At 43.7% G+C, this 16,259-nt stretch overlaps 1 protein-coding gene across 6 annotated transcripts in view; it reads right to left on the bottom strand.

Moving 5' to 3' along the window:
* Mtus1 (microtubule associated scaffold protein 1) overlaps positions 1-16,259 on the bottom strand; it is a 143,338-nt gene that overhangs the window by 29,363 nt on the left and 97,716 nt on the right. For all 6 annotated transcript variants that reach the window (XM_021170973.2, XM_021170975.2, XM_029480460.1 and 3 more), the window contains one exon: positions 2,787-3,001. In XM_021170973.2, the coding sequence (XP_021026632.1) occupies positions 2,787-3,001 (215 nt within the window). The remainder of the gene's footprint in view (positions 1-2,786; positions 3,002-16,259) is intronic.

A 16,259-nucleotide genomic window follows, 5' to 3' on the forward strand; every position in this document is an offset into this window, starting at 1 on the left:
CAGCTGTTTCCTAACAGTGAGGGCCTTGTACACACTAGGCAACTAGCGAACATTCACTGACAGATTATAACACAGAGAAGGGGTGGAGAACATCCAACATGGGGATTCTGGGTGCACTTGTAAGATGTTTCTGCAGTGCCACTCTCACCCTTCACTCGTCCACTCAGGTACTGTCTGCATTGTCAACTTCAATTCTTGGGGTGGTTTTACAAGAAGGAACTGGAAGCAGACTCGGCTATCAATGAACTTTCATCTCAAGGAGCCAAAACAGAGGCTGGAGGAATGACTCAGTGGTTAAGAGCCCTGGCTTGCTCTTCCAGAGAACCCTGGGGTCAAGTTCAATTCTTAGCCACTAAGGACAGCTTACAGCTGTCTGCAATTCCTGTACCCTCTCTTCTGGCTTCTGTGGGCACCACATATAAGTGGTGCAAAGACATACACATGACAAACACCTAAAATAATAAAATATGCTATTTCTTTTCAAAGCAGAAGCAAGCACAGAGTGAGAAGCTATCATATAGAAAGGAAGTATAAGATCCTGGAGTCCAGAGGGTGGGTAAAGATAGAGCTAGAAGCCCCTGGGGTCTCCTTAAGGAGGGGGTCCATGGGCTTGATATTCGTTAAGGTCACTGTTACACAGCCATTCTGCTGTGGATTGGAAAGAAACACTCGGGCACTGAAAGCTTGACACCCCAGCATGCTGGTCCTGTTGAGAGACATGGATCATGAGTATGCTAACTTCATCAGTGGATTAGTCTTCTCAAGGTGTCAGAGCTGAATGGGCTGTTAGGAGGTAGAACCTGATTGGAAGTGGGGTTTTAAAGGGTATAGTTTGTATCTGGCCTCTTCCTTTCTCTTTTTCTTTTTCTCTTTGTCTCTGTCTCTCTTTTTCTTTCTCTTTCTGTTTCTCTGTTTTATTCTCTCTCTCTCCTATGATGGCGTGAGTTACTATCTCCATCACTTGCTTCCTGCCAGAATGTTCTGCCTCACCCAATAGCAATGGACCCAAAAAAAACATGGATCTTTACAAAAAGGCTCTTGAAACTCCTTAAGGGTATATTGTATATTGTGCATCACTCAGTATACCAAACCCAGGGCCACTTCTATTTGTTCCTCAACAGAACACCTGATGAACTACATGGGTTGGGTTTAGGAACCACTTCTTCTGGACCCAAAAGTCTCTGGTTTTTTTTTTTTTTTTTTTTTTTTTTTTGGTTTTTTGAGACAGGGTTTTTCTGTGTAGCCCTGGCTGACCTGGAACTCAGAAATCCACCCACCTTTGCCTCCCAAGTGCTGGGATTAAAGGCGTGCGCCACCACGCCCGCCCAGCTAAAAAGTCTCTTATTAACACTACATTTACATATTCTGTAGGATACTCTTTCTAAAAGAGGTCCTTTGAGAGACTAACAGTCAGATGGGAGATTCTAAAGCATTAACCATGAGGGAAAGTGTATATAATTTAGACCAAAAAAAAAGTGAGTGGAATGAGACTTTCATACTATTGTAGATCTGGAGTTCTATAAAATAGCATAGGCCAATTATCATTTCACTACCATCTTTCCAGTGAAGAGACTGGGAGGGAAAGGGACATAAGAGCATATTTTCAGAGAAGGGCGATCCTGTAGGAGAACGAGCAGTGTCACTTAACCCGGATCTGTCAGACACTGGACCACCAAACAGACAGCGGACACCAGCTGACGTGAGGACCCCAATACACATACAGTAGAGGACTTCCGAGTCTGTGTTCATTCAGAGACGATGAACCAAACACTCAAGAGACTGGAGGCCCCAGGGAGCTTAGAGGTCAGGTGGGGTGGAGGGTGGGAACGGAATATGGAGTGTAAAAAGTAAAAATAAAATAAAATTAAAAAAAAAAAAAGAACCTATTTGCAGGAATGGCTCAGCAGTTAGGAGTGCTTGCTGTCAAAGCAAGGGGACATGAGTTCAAATCTCCAATGCCCATGTAAAAAGCTAGGCATGGTCGTGAGTACCCATAACCACAGCCTTTGGAGATGAAGTCAGGTGGATCCTGGGAATCCTCTAGTCCAGCAGCCAGCCTGGCTGAAATTTCCAGTTAAAGGTTCAGTGAGGAACCGTGTCTCAGAAACTAAGGTGGAACACTAGAGGACCACCATCCTGCTCTAGCCTCTGCATGCTTGAGCACCAGCACCCACATGTACACAGGCTTATCCACCACACAAAGAAAAGGAGTGGGGGACGATAACAGAAAGTTATTGTAACTTCAAATCCACCTAGAGACTGGCACAAGTAGGAAGTGGGTGATAAAATTATAGTTTGGGGCATGGCGTGGGGTTCGCTTGGTCATAAGCACCAATTCCTCAGTTTAATCTCCAGGACCCTCAGTTTTAAAAAAAGCCAGGCAGTTCCGTGGGCTGGAGTATTGGGGGTGTGGGGACAGGCAGATTTCTGGGATTTGCTTGTGAGCCAGCGAGACCAACGAGGAGAATTTCATGCTAGTGAGAAACCCTGTCTCGAGAAGGTAGATTGCTCCCTGGAAATAAATGGTGAGATTTTTCTCTAGTTTCCACCATAAACACACATGGGTAAACACATGAGTGCATGTGCACACACACGCACACACACACACACTTTCGAGCATACACACACACACACGCACATGCACATGTGCACGCACACAGGGATTGGGGTGCAGAGAGAGAGGGAGGAGAGAAATAGAGTTCTAGTTCTTGCAGTCACTAAGTTCAGCACATTTGTAGGACAAGCATCCCCGCCGCCCACCAGTGAGAATTGATAGACATCCTTACCTCAGACAGGAGGTGCTGGATCACAACTGTCAGGGCTTCAAACTTGGTGTTACCACGGGAAAGAAGCTGTCTGAGGTGCAGGATAAATCCACTTTGGCTTTCACATTTTGTTTTGTATTGGGCCAACTCAAGGGCTCTCTCGGAGGACAGCACATCTGGAGCTGTCTGGGTCTGGATGCACAGGCTCCTGGGATTCTTCTGCCTGCCCTTTTCAACTGCAAGAGGAAGGAAAGAAAAGCACAAAGATGAGTGAGGTTAACTAATTTTTATAACCACCACCACATGGGGCTCAAAGCCAGCCTACTGCCGCCACACGAGAGCATCTGAACCATGTTTTACGTTGGGACGTACACATGGTGGCAGGCTGGAGTTGATCGGGGATCAGGATGGGTGAAACTCATAAACAGGGCCAATGGCTTTAGTTCTCGCTGTGAAGATTCAATGGGGAGTTATACACATGAGCCAAACAGATTTAGCAACTCAGAAACATAAAACACTGAAGGCAGGGAAGAGGCAAAATAGTGACTTTGTGGCCTTTATTTTTAATTCACCATTATTGTCTGTGTTCATGATGTTATGTGCATGAATGAGAGCACAGGTTCTCAAACAGTACTACGGTCCTGTGGAGGTCAGAGAACCACCTCCTAGAACTGGTTTCCTTTTACTATGAGTTCCAGGATCAAGCACAGGTCACCAGGCTTGCATGGCAAGCACTTTTACCTGCTGAGCCATCCCTCCAACTCCACTTCAGAGTTTTTACTCTTCCAGTTAAATTGACAAAGAAATCTGAAAGTCAACGGCCCTTTTCTGTGTCTGTCTTTGAGTCCGTTTGTATGTGCATACGTGCATGTGCATGTAAGGGGAGAGGGGGAGAGAGAATGAATGTGAATCTGGTATCACGTGATGCAGTAAATTATACCAGGTGACGAAAAGGAACAAGAGTGGCGCTGCACTCATGACACAGGCTGAACAAAGTACAATTATACAGTAGGCAGAACTAAGGCACACTATTCAAACGGTTTTGCATTTTGGAGAAATGCTGAAGCTAGCCGGTAGTGCACTTAAATCTAGGATGCAGTTTAAATCCCCTTGTGTTTTCAAACAGAAGATGAAAGGGTATGATTAAAAAGCAGAGATTTTAAAAAAAGAAAAGAAAAAAGAAATCATGGGATAAGCACTGAGGAAAATTCAGATTATTGAACTTGAAATGCTTTTCTTTCCTCTCGAAGTCTCCTTTAAAAAAAAAATTGTTAGACTGGGCATGGTGACACACACTTTTAATTCCAGTGCTTGGGGGGGGGGGGGGGGGGGGGGGGGGGGAGGGGGAGGCAGGTGGATCTCTGTGAGTTCCAAGACAGCCTGGTCTTCAGAGGTTTCGTAGGCCAACTGAGGAGACACACCGAGACTCTGCCTCCAAATAAATGAGTATATGTGCTATTTTTGTCTGTTTGTTAGCATGCTAAGTAATAGGCTTCATTATAGTAGTCCATAGAGGATTTGTTTAAGTTTTAGTAAGTTCTTCACAGTTGCTTGCCGGTCCGCCTCCTCCACCCTAAAGCCCTCCCATTTTCCCAGGAACTCCTTCCTCCTTCACCTCACTGCCCCCTGTGCCCTTTCCACAAACACCTCCCACAGAGCTGCCTTCCCCGCTGTCTTTCTGGTCATTGTCACAGTCTACTCTGCAGATGTCACTCAGAATCTAATGACCCAGCATATACACTGGAGATCCCACACTGTGCTCCTCTGAGGTTACTGTGAAAAGCAGTGTGTGCCTGGATACACTGCCTCATTTTACAACAAGTGCAAACTTCGTTCCCCGAGTAGGAAAAAAAAAAAAAGAGTATAAAAATGTTCTCAGCCAGGCGTGGTGGCGCACGCCTTTAATCCCAGCACTCGGGAGGCAGAGGCAGGCGGATTTCTGAGTTCCAGGACAGCCTGGTCTACAGAGTGAGCTCCAGGACAGCCAGGGCTACACAGAGAAACCCTGTCTCCAAAAAAAAAAAAAAAATGTTCTCAAATGCATGCTACTATTCCAGATTCATCTACATTTGGAGAGATTGTTCACTTCCCATGCTGTGTTCTGGGAACAACCGGTTTTAAATGAAAATCTTTCCTGCAGTTTTGGAAGCATTCCAAACGTCAAGTTGCTCTGGGTAAAACAGGAAGCCTACTGCTTGGTGTCTGGAAATAAACAGGCCCAGCAATCAAAACAAATATAAATATAAAAAAAAAAAAAAGGCACATGAAACTTAAAAAAAAAAAAAAAAAGTAAAATAAATGTTTCCTAATTGTGACAACCAGCCCCCATGGACACCGTCCATCTACATTCTGCACTGACAAATTTGATAGAACTTTTCTTTTTTTTTTATTAGATATTTTCTTTATTTACATTTCAAATGTTATCCCCTTTCCTGGTTTCGCCTCTGAAAAACCCCCTATCCCTTTCCCCTCCCCACTGCTCACCAACCCACCCACTTCTGCTTCATGGCCCTGGTATTCCACTACACTGGGACATAGAACCTTCACAGGACCAAGGGCCTCTCCTCCCACTGATGACCGACTAGGCCATCCTCTGCTACATATGTAGCTAGAGCCACGTGTCCCACCATGTATTTTCTTTGGTTGGTGGTTTAGTCCCAGGGAGCTCTGGGGTTACTGGTTGGTTCATATTGTTGTTCCTCCTACGGGGCTGCAAACTGCTTCAGCTCCTTGGGTACTTTCTCTAGCTCCTTCATTGGGGACCCTGTGCTTTGTCCAATGGATGGCTTTGAGCATCCACTTCTGTATTTTTGACAGAACTTTTTAAGCAGCAAGGTTTTCCTCTCATTTTTTAAGGATCCACAAACTATCATCCAAGAATGCTTGGGAAACAGGAAATAGACTTCTGGATTGAAGAGCCAATGGCTCTTGCTTACACTAAAAATAATATTTAAATATAAGTTACATTCAAAACTATATATTTGGTTTTTCAGGACAGGGTTTCTCTGTGTAGCCCTGGCTGTCCTGGAACTCAGAAATCCGCCTGCCTCTGCCTCCCAAGTGCTGGAATTAAAGGTGTGCACCACCACACCTGGCTAAACAATATTTTAAGTATCAGATAAAAGTGCCCTCGTTTCCTGTGGCTCCTTTATGTGGTGAAACAGTCCCTAAGACTTGATAAGCCTCACTTTTAAACTGACTAAGATTCCCGTTGTGTCTTACAGTACTCAGAGACCAGGAAAACATTCCTCATTCTTTATGGGATGGGGTTTTCAAGTTGTTTGTCACTAACTGCCACTTCTCTAGATACAGACTACGTATTAAGCTTGATATTGCCATAAAAATAGTCCAGAAAAATAAATTATGAATCACTTACTATATTAACGACAAAAACATTAAAAAATATTTAACAGCGGATCTACATTTTCCGTGTACCCGTTCCTTAACAGTGGCCTTTTAGGGTTACTATTGCTGTGATGAAACACCATGACCAAAGCAACCCAGGGAGGAAAGGGTTTATTTCAATTTAGATGCCAATCTAACAGTTCATCACTGAGGGAAGTCAGGACAGGAACTCACATTGGGCAGAAGCCTGAGTGTCCTGGGGAGTGCTGCTTACTACTGCACTGCCTTTGGCTTGCTCAGCCCGTTTCTTATAGCATCCAGGACTACCAGCCCAGGGATAGCACCACCCACAATGGGCCGGGCCCTCCCACTAATTAATTACAAAAATGCCCAACAGCCTGATCTTATGGAGGCATTTTCTCAGTTGAGGCTCCCTTGTCTCAGATGACTCTAGCCAGTATCAAGTTGACATAAAATTAGCCGGTATAATGTTCTAAGAAATTATATTTGCCACAGAATAGATAAGAACAATGGCAGCATTTACAGTTCAGAGTATTTCCTCTTTTTCCTCTCTTCTTTGAGCTTTAATCTCTCTGTAGCCCAGGCTAGCTTCAAATTCCTGGGCTTTCCCTGCCGTAGCTTCCAGAGCAGCTGTGACTACAGGCACGGGTCACCCAGGCTATCCCCTATCCTGATCCTTCCGGTACCTTTGTAGGGTGGGTAAGGCTAGTTCAGGTGAGTGTAAACAACTCTGACAGACTCGTTTAGAATCCAGAACACTGACAGTCTGCTATCCTCACACACTCTGGAGACTGGACCGAATAGCAATGTAAATTGTTATATACTTAGAAACAAAATGTAGCAAACTTACCAGACTTTTTAAATTAACAGATGACTATTAGTTTGAAGGGTAGCTCTCAAATGCATCCCCTTCTCCCCCACAATGTCGGGGATCAGACATTGCATACTCGGCCCTCCACCACTAAGCTACATCTCCAGTCTGAGGCCAATCTTTTATGTTAACATTCTAGAGAAAACATTCGTTACTATTCCTGGGGACTTACAAATACCTCATGAAAGTACCGCATATAAAACTACTAGCAGTGATTACCTTCTTGGGTTAAGGACTAGAAGTCACAACGATAAGACATTTCATGTCACTTTCATGTCTTTCGCTCTTTTAAAAATGCATCTGTGTTATATATGCACTTAAATCTTTACTCAACACTTGGCCAGCAAGAGAGTATAGTCTACTCAGAGTCTTTCCCAGGGCAATGTAGACAAGAGATTAAAGACACGTGCTGTTAAGGCTTGAACAAAATTGACAACTAAGGAGGAAACCGACACTGCGACTTGTTTTCCGAGAGTACCACGCTTTCCATTGCGCATGCGCGGTGCCCTGTGTCTGGGGCTGGACAAGCACGCGGTGGCCTCAATCGTCGCTCCACATACTGCACTCCCTCAGGAGAGCAATCCTGCAAGGCAGCCGACGACCCAGTTCACGCGTCCTTCCCTGTCCTCGTTCCTGAGGATCAGAGAGAATACGAAAATCTCCAGTGATGCTCAAAGCTCTCATAGATGGATTACTCTGCAACATGAAAAGCCAAGGGTTGGGCTGGAGAGATGGCTCAGGGGTTAGGAGCACTGACTGCTGTTCCACAGGTCCTGAGTTCAATTCCCAACAACTACATGGTGGCTCACAACCATCTGTAATGCGATCAGATGCCCTCTTCTGGTGTGTCTGAAGACAGCAATAATGTACTCATATACATAAAATAAGTAAATTTTAAAAAAAAGAAAAAAAAAAAAAAAAAAAAAAGAAAAGCCAAGGGTTTCCCCTGAGCCCTGCGGGCTTCACTGTTTACACAACAAATTTAGCATAATATGAAGCAATCTCCGGCCATCTCTCCTTCCACGCCCTTACATGTTTATCCGAATAAGGATGTTACTGTTTTGGTAATGTGGCTGTATTTTAAAAAGATAAACTTTTTTTGATTTATCATATCTATGTAATGTATTAACAGAACAAGATCTGACTTCAATGAATCCATTTAATCTGAGACATTAAACTCAAAGGGAGGGACCTTAAATGGGGAGAGCCCTACAGCGGGGAGAGGGAACTTGTAAAGCCCACCTCCAGCAGAAAGACAGGGCATCAAGTGAGGGATGGGATTGTCATCCCATAGGCAAAAACTGACCCAGAATTATTCCTGTCTGAAAGAACTTCAGGGACAAAAATGGAGGAGAGCCCGAGGAAAAGGAGGTCCAGCGACAGGCCCAAATTGGGACCCAGCTCAAGGGGAGGCCCCAAGTCCTGACACTATTACTGAGGCTATGGAGTGCTCACAAAAAGGGGCCTAGCATGACCTCGCTATGGAAGACCCAATAAGCAGCTGAAAGAGTCAGATGCAGATATGTACACCCAACCAATGGACAGAAGCTGCTGATCTCTGTGGTTGAATTAGGGTAAAGCTAAAAGAAGCCGAAGAGGAGGAGGGCGACCCTGTAGGAAGACCAGCAGTCTCAACCTACCTGGACCCCAAGATCTCTCAGACACTGCACAACAACTAGGCAGCATACACGAGCTAATATGAGACCCCCAACACACATACAGCAGAGGACTACCAGATCTGGACTTAGTCAGAGAAGGTGCACCTAACCCTCAAGAGACTGGAGGACCCAGGGAGTGGAGAGGTCTGGTGGGGTGGGGACATTCTCATGGGGGTGGGGGTGGGGGTGAGGGGTAGGGAGGGGAAGGTATTGGATGTGGAACAGTCAGAGGGTGAACCAGGAGGGGGATAATATCTGGACTGTAAAAAAAGATTAAATTTAAAAAAAAAAAACCTGAATAGTCATCCGAGTTGAGAAACATTATATTGTGAACTTTGTGAATTATTAAAACCATTTATTGCTTGCCTTATTTGATTTATCTTCTAGCCAGGGTATTCGCTACATGAAGGCATTGATAAAACAATGTACTTACAATGGTAAACTCAATTAAGCTCAGAATTGCCAATATATATATTTAGGAAAGTACTTCTTGCATTTACATTTTTGAATATCTAGTTATATAAGCATTATATTAGTGTTGTCATCTCTGCCTGGTGCTTATCTAGTATATAAATCTATCAGTTCAATATTCACTGATTAATTTTTCTTAAGACATCACTATACATTCAGTTGCCAAATTCACATTCCTATTAAGAAAAGAAATAGCTAGATGTAAATGCTAAAGGTATGCCATAGAAATACAAAAATGTAATCTAACTTTGCACAAAGATTCTGTTTAAAATTTTTGAACTTTAAGAATAAAGGATTAAAAAAATTTAAAAAATAAAATAAATTATCAACAAACTGCCATTGCCACTTCTGGTCTGTATGTACTATGGCTTTAGTTATGGTAAAGCACAAACCAGAAAACAAAACTGTTTGTGCACAGATTTGAACAAGATGTGGGTCCTGGAATTGAGCCCAGGTCTTCAGGCTTGCTGGCAGGTACTTTTACCTGCTGAGTCACCTTGCAGGCCTCCAGAAAGTTTTAACTAAAAATATCTGCTCGCTCGCAATTCCACCACATCAGGGACAGGACAAGGTTCTTCACTCTGTCCATATCTATTCAATATATTACCTGAAGTTTTAGCTAGAGCTATAAGACAACTGAAGGAGATCAAGAGGATACAGATTGGAAAGGAAGAAGTCAAAGTATTTTGTTTTGTTTTTTGTTTTTGCAGATGATATGATAGTATACCTAAGTGGCCTCAAAAATTCCACCAGGGAGCTCAGCTGAAACACACTTGCAGCAAAATAGCTGCATACAAAAAAATAAAAACAACCAGAAGCCCTCCTATATACAAATGACAAGTGAATTTAGGAAAAAAGTCAGGAAAACCAACACCTTTCACAATAGCCTCAAGTAGTATAAAGTACCTTGGGCTAGCCCTAAACCAAGTGAAAGACACATATAATAAAAACTTCAAGTCTCTAAAGAAAGTAGCTGAAGAAGATATAAGTAGATGAAAAGATCTCCCACGATCATGGATCAGTATAATTAACGCAGTAAAAATGGCCATCTTACCAAAAGCAATCTACACATTCAATGCAATCCCCATCAATACTCCAACACCATTCTTTACAGGTCTTGAAAGGACAATTCTCCACTTCACATGGAAAAACAAAAAACCCAGAATAGCTACAACACTAAACAATAAAAGAACTGGCGTTCTCACCATGCCTGATTTCAAGCCATACTACAGAGCATTGGTAATAAAACCTTCATGGTACTGGCAGAAAAACAGACACGTTGATCAATGGGATTGAACTTAAGATCCAGACATTGATCCAACACCCATATCGACTCCTGATAAAAGGTAAAGTCTGAAATACACACTGGAAAAAAGACAGCATCGTCAACAAATGGTGCTAGTCTAACTGGATGTGTGCATGTATAGTGTATGTAATACATGTGAATAGATCCATAAACTGGAAACAGCCTAGATGTCCCTCAACAGAAGAATGGATAAACCAAATGTGGTACATATCACAATAGAGAATTACTCAGCTATTGAAAAAAAAAATAATATCATGGAATTTGCAGGCTAATGAACCAGAGAAAAAAGCACCCAGAGCTCATCTGGAACCAGAAAGAGAAATATGATATAAACTTGCTTATAAATGGATATTAGACATTAAGTAGATGATAACACCAAGCTACAATCTGTAGAATCAGGTTAGATATGAAGCATGGCAGTGGGGACTGGGAGGGTACATAGATTTCCCTGGGAGGGGTAAACAATCGATTTTTATGGCAGATTGGGGGCTCATGGGGACAGGAGAATGGAGATCAAGTTGTGGGGAGATGGAGTGGAGGGAGAGAGAGGCCTGGAACCGGGACATTTGGGAACCTAGTGCAGTGCAAACTTCCTGGGGTGATGAAGGGAATCTTAGTTGGGGCTCCTTGTAATAGGGAAAATGGGCTCTCAGTTGCCAGTGATGGGACTGAGCTGCATTCAGTTGAGTTGTTGAGGAGGATCCCATGATTCCAAAACAACAAAGGCTATTGGTAAGATAAATGGTTGCTCTCCAAAGACCAACAGTGGGGCCCCATTACCGAGGACAACACCCACACAAGTCACTGCACATGGCGATGTAAAGCTAGTGTGCACACGGATGCTTTGCTCCTACATGCTAGCGTCTTTTGGGGCAGAAAGGTGCCCTGCAGACTACAGAAAGATAAACATAGATAACAACCTTTGGCTTACCATCCATTCTGCCCACAAACTTTGCTAGGGCAATGGTGGCACAGAACTTCTGGGAGGAGCCAACCAATATCTGATTTGATTTGACGCTTACTCAAGGAAAGGAACTATGAACCTAAGAACCAAAGACCCAGAGGCCTACGGTAAAATCAAATATGAATGACGGGTCTTTTTTTTTAAGTATCAATAAAATGACTCCTAATGATATTCTTCTATACTCACAGATCAGTGCTTTATCCACTCATCATTGGAGAAGCCTCCTCTGGAGGAGGAAACAGATGCAGAGACCCACAGTCGGACCTTATGTAGAGAGATAATCTACATGGGATTTCTGCATCAAATCCCTTCCCTCGGAGCTCAGGGAAGGAACCTTGAGGAAGAGGAGCCAGAAGGGATGGAAGACACTAGGAGAACAAGGCCGTCTGAATCAACCAAGCAAGGCACACAGGAGCTCACAGAGACTGAAGCAACAAGCGTGGGGCCTAAATGAGTCTACACTAGACCCTCGGCATTTAGATCATAGCTGTTAGCTTAGTATTTCCATAGAATTCCTGACTGTAAGAACGAGTGGATCTCTGACTCCTGTGCCTGCTCTTGTGACTCTCTTTCTCCTGTTGGGTCATGTCCAACTTTGATATGATACAATCTACCATAACAGGGGGAGCCAAAGAGAGAGACACTGGGGACCCAGGAGGCCGTCTCCGAAGACAGCATTGCTCTGTGATACAGAAAGACAACCTGAACCTCCACCAGCCTAGACAGACGGACGAGTCCCGTCTTCTGCACTATTATCAACCCCACATCTGCAAGTTCTAACAGGAACACCTTGTACTTGCTTTTGCAGTCGGCATCTCCTTTGCATTGGATGATGGGAATGTTTGTCGTGCAACACTCCAGAAAGCTAAAGTATTAACATGAGAGTCAACGGGATCGTTTTCTAATATAAATGAGCACCTAGATATGCCACAGTTATCAAAATGGCTGCAGCTTGTTCTGTAGCTGTCTACACAACGCATCTTAATAAACTGGTTCTGGTTTGGTTTGTTTTGTTTTGTTTAAAGAAGAAACTTGTGCAGCAGACAGAGGTACGTCACCATGCTTGGGAGTGTGAAATGGTATTATAATCAGATATTGGAGTCATGTACACAGTGGGGTGGGGTGCAGGCAGAGAAGGTTCTAGGTAGAGGGGCAGAGTCTTGACTGAATTTGCCCATGTGGCAGACAGAAAAGTAAAGGAGGTAGCCAGGAACTGAAGACACAAAGGCAGAGACTCAAGGCCCCTCAATCCCAAAGTAAAGTAAAGCTGTTGGAAACATAAACAGTAGCAAGGGCATGTGCACTGTGCAAGACTGTATCTTGTAGGAAACAGAACAGTGCTGATCAGGGCAGGGAAGGGAAGGAAGATCTGAAGGGGCAAAATCAAGAGGTCGGGAGGGAGGCCCGAGGGCACCAAGCTTGGGGCCCAAGACTGTGAAAACAGGCAGGAGAAGAACAGGATGGAACAGGAGGCCCACATAGTCAGATTAAGAGGCCCTGGTGCAGTGCAGGATTCCAGCTGGGAGCGATCAGACTGACAGGCGCAATGAGGGCAAGGGCGGGAGTCGAGGAGGAGTTAGGAATGGCTTGAGAGGAAGGCGTTAGAACCTTCTCTCACACTCTGCTCCCATAGTCTCCAAGAATAGCCCATCCTAAGCTCACCTGCTCTTCAGATTAGTCACCTGCCTTGTAACTTTCTCAAGGCGCTATAGAGCCTAAAGATTGCCTGCAACACGCAGGAGTCTGGACATACACATTCTAGTTCTGTCAACCGATTGAGGTATATCTCAATCTTGTTTGTTGGTATTGGTGGTGGTGATGGTTTTGAGACAGTATCTCTGTTCAGAACTTTTAACTATCCTAGAATCTGCTAAGAATACAAGGCTGGGCTTGAACTCACAGACATATGTCTGCTTCAGCATCCCCACTGCCGGGATTAAAGCATGCCCCAGGATGCCATCGCTACCTTAACTGTAGTTTTTTATGGGCTTTTGGTTTTTATCTTAATCCTTTCAACTTGCCAATTTTACTAGAGACTTAAAAAACTGCTCAATAACAAAGTCTGCTTATGCCAGGAGTGTCTTTTTAATTTTTGCCAATGACAACATGCACTAACAATGTGTCCTTTCTAATTAAACACATGGAAGGAAATAGTACCTCAATGTCCTGTCACCACTAGGAACTGATCTCCCAAGCAAGCCATAGCAGCTTGCTGGGGTCTTCTTGTAGTTACTCCTCCAAAGTAATTAAAGCTGGTAAATAGCACGTCTCCTGTGATTTTTTTACATCCTGAGCTAAGCCAGCTCAAATGTCACTTCCACCTCTAAGGCCATACCCCGTGAGTGGGCACTGTGTAGCCTCAGATGGTACCTCCAGTGCTCGGATTATGTTGCCGTTGTGTTTATCATAAAAGGATGCTTCTGAGTGTAGACTCTTGCAGACATAACACACTGAGAGATAGCAGGCTCTCCAAAATGTATCAAAAGTTGTTCAAACAAAACAACCCTCCCCTCCCCCAAACCCAACAAACCTCATTGTTATGATGAAGCACAGAAGATTATATTGTAAAAGAAACCAAACCTCAGATAGCCAGGTAAGCCTTCGAAGTTAGGACTACGTATTTATGTAAACAATAAAGTAAAAGAGAATGCCATTCTCAGAATATTAGCCCTTGATGTGGGAGGCTCCTAGAACCAGGTTAAAGAGGGCAGACATGGGGGAAAGGGCAAATCCATGCTGATTTCAATGAGATATTCACCATGCGTCTTGGCTTTCCATACTCAGTCCCCAGTTGGTGGCTGTGTGGGGAGAGTGAGTAGGTGGATCAGCAGGGGATGGGCACTGAAGTTTCAAAAGACTTGCAGTTTTACTCTCTGCTTACCACTTGTGGAACAAGATGTGAACTCTTAGCTGTTCCTTCAGCCACATGCCCCCAGGTCAATGCTCAGCCACTCTAGACTCCAATCCTCTGCAACCATAATCCCAAGGAAACACTTTAAAAGTTGCCTCAGTCAAAGCTGCTGCCTGTCCTTGGGGTATGTTCTCCTAGTTGGGCTGCCTTGTCTGGCCTCAATAGGAGAGGAAGTGCCTAGACTAAAAGAGACTTGAAGTGCCAGGGTGAGGGGATACCCACAGGACCCCCACGCGCTCAGAGACAGGGAAGAAGAATGGAGGAGCGGTTGTGGGAGGGGGTGACCGGGAGGGATCAGCAAGAAATATGTAAAGTGAATAAGTTAAAAAAATTAAATTAATTTAAAAAATAGATTTTGAATTTCAAAACATTTTACCCAAGATCACAAGCAATGTGCATACATTCTTCTTATTTGGGTTGGGAGAGAGAGGAGGTCTTGGTACAGCACAGCTGACCTTTCTCTCTATATATACTGCCCCAGCCTCTCAAGTGTTAAGATTACACATGTCTGATACTATGCTTAACTCTGTACACACTGCTAGCCCTAAGACATCTTTAAAGCTAACCCAAAGTGTCACAATACATATTGTTGGGGTGTTTTGTCTGTTTCTCTGGGTATTCTGGCCCTTGGTATACAGACAAGGTGACCTTAAATTTCCTACCTGCCTCTGTCTGCTGGATGCCAGGATTAAAGGCATGTACCACAACACCTGGAAATAATATGTGTTTAATTATAGTGATTCTCTGATGCTCTTGATAAGTAACCATTGTCATTGGGGTCAGAGGTCAGTGAGGTCATCAAGTTGGCTTCCTCAAGGAAGCAAATAGGTTGTAAATATACATTAGGACAGTAAAGTGTGGTAGATATATATTACTTTTCTGTTATCCTTCAATCTGGCCCTTTATGTATTCTACAAACAACCAACTCTCTGTTTTTACATATAAATTTATAAATTTAATATATATAAATAATGGGAACTAGCTATAATGGCTTCATTGACACCTATTATGTTGGTGTTTGAGAAAAACACATTTATAGCACATGAATAGAATAAACACCATAAATGTTCTACTAATAAAATACTAAATAAAAGACAGATCTGAAATACAGAATACTTTCCTTAATGCATTATTTTTTTTTAAAGATTTATTTATTTATTATATGTAAGTACACTGTAGCTGTCCTCAGATACTCCAGAAGAGGTCATCAGATTTTGTTACGGATGGTTGTGAGCCACCATGTCGTTGCTGGGATTTGAACTCGGGACCTTTGGAAAAGCAGTCAGCGCTCTTAACCACTGAGCCATCTTGCCAGCCCGCATTGTTTTTAAAATGGAAAGTTAAAAGAATTTTAAGTAACTACAGTCAAGTATTAACATTTTGTCCAGTAATAAACTAGCTTAAAAGTTGAAACTAGTTTTGGTCAACTTGGCACAAACTGGAGATACCTGGGAAGAGGGCCCCTTAATTAAGGAATTGGCACCATAAGATTGGCCTAGGTGCATTTTCTTAATTGCTAATTGATGCAAGAAGCCCAGTTCACTGTCAGCAGTGGCATCCCTCATCCCTTGTCAAGAAAGGTAGCTGAGCATATGAGGGTAAGCAAGCCAGCGGTGTTTCTCCATGGTCTCTGCATCAGTTCTTGCCTCCGGGCTTCTGCCAAGGCTTCCCTTGATGATGGACTGTGACTTGTAAGTCAACAAACCACTTCCTTCCTAGGTTGGTTTTGATCCGTTTTATTACGTTAACAGAAAAGCAAACTAAGGACCACAGGCCTCATCCGGCTGGATCAGCGCCGGGGTAGCGGGAGCGCAGGGTTTCCTGACACCCGCCAGCTACCCACGACCCCCTCCGCAGGATTTTGGGACTGCTGGTGAGTGGAACACAGCTTCAGCTCCAATCCAATTGCGCGGGACCTGAGACTGCATTAGTTAGGGAAGCAGAAAC

This window comes from Mus caroli, chromosome 8 (genome assembly GCF_900094665.2).
Source record: "Mus caroli chromosome 8, CAROLI_EIJ_v1.1, whole genome shotgun sequence".
Taxonomy (NCBI): Eukaryota; Metazoa; Chordata; class Mammalia; order Rodentia; family Muridae; genus Mus; species Mus caroli.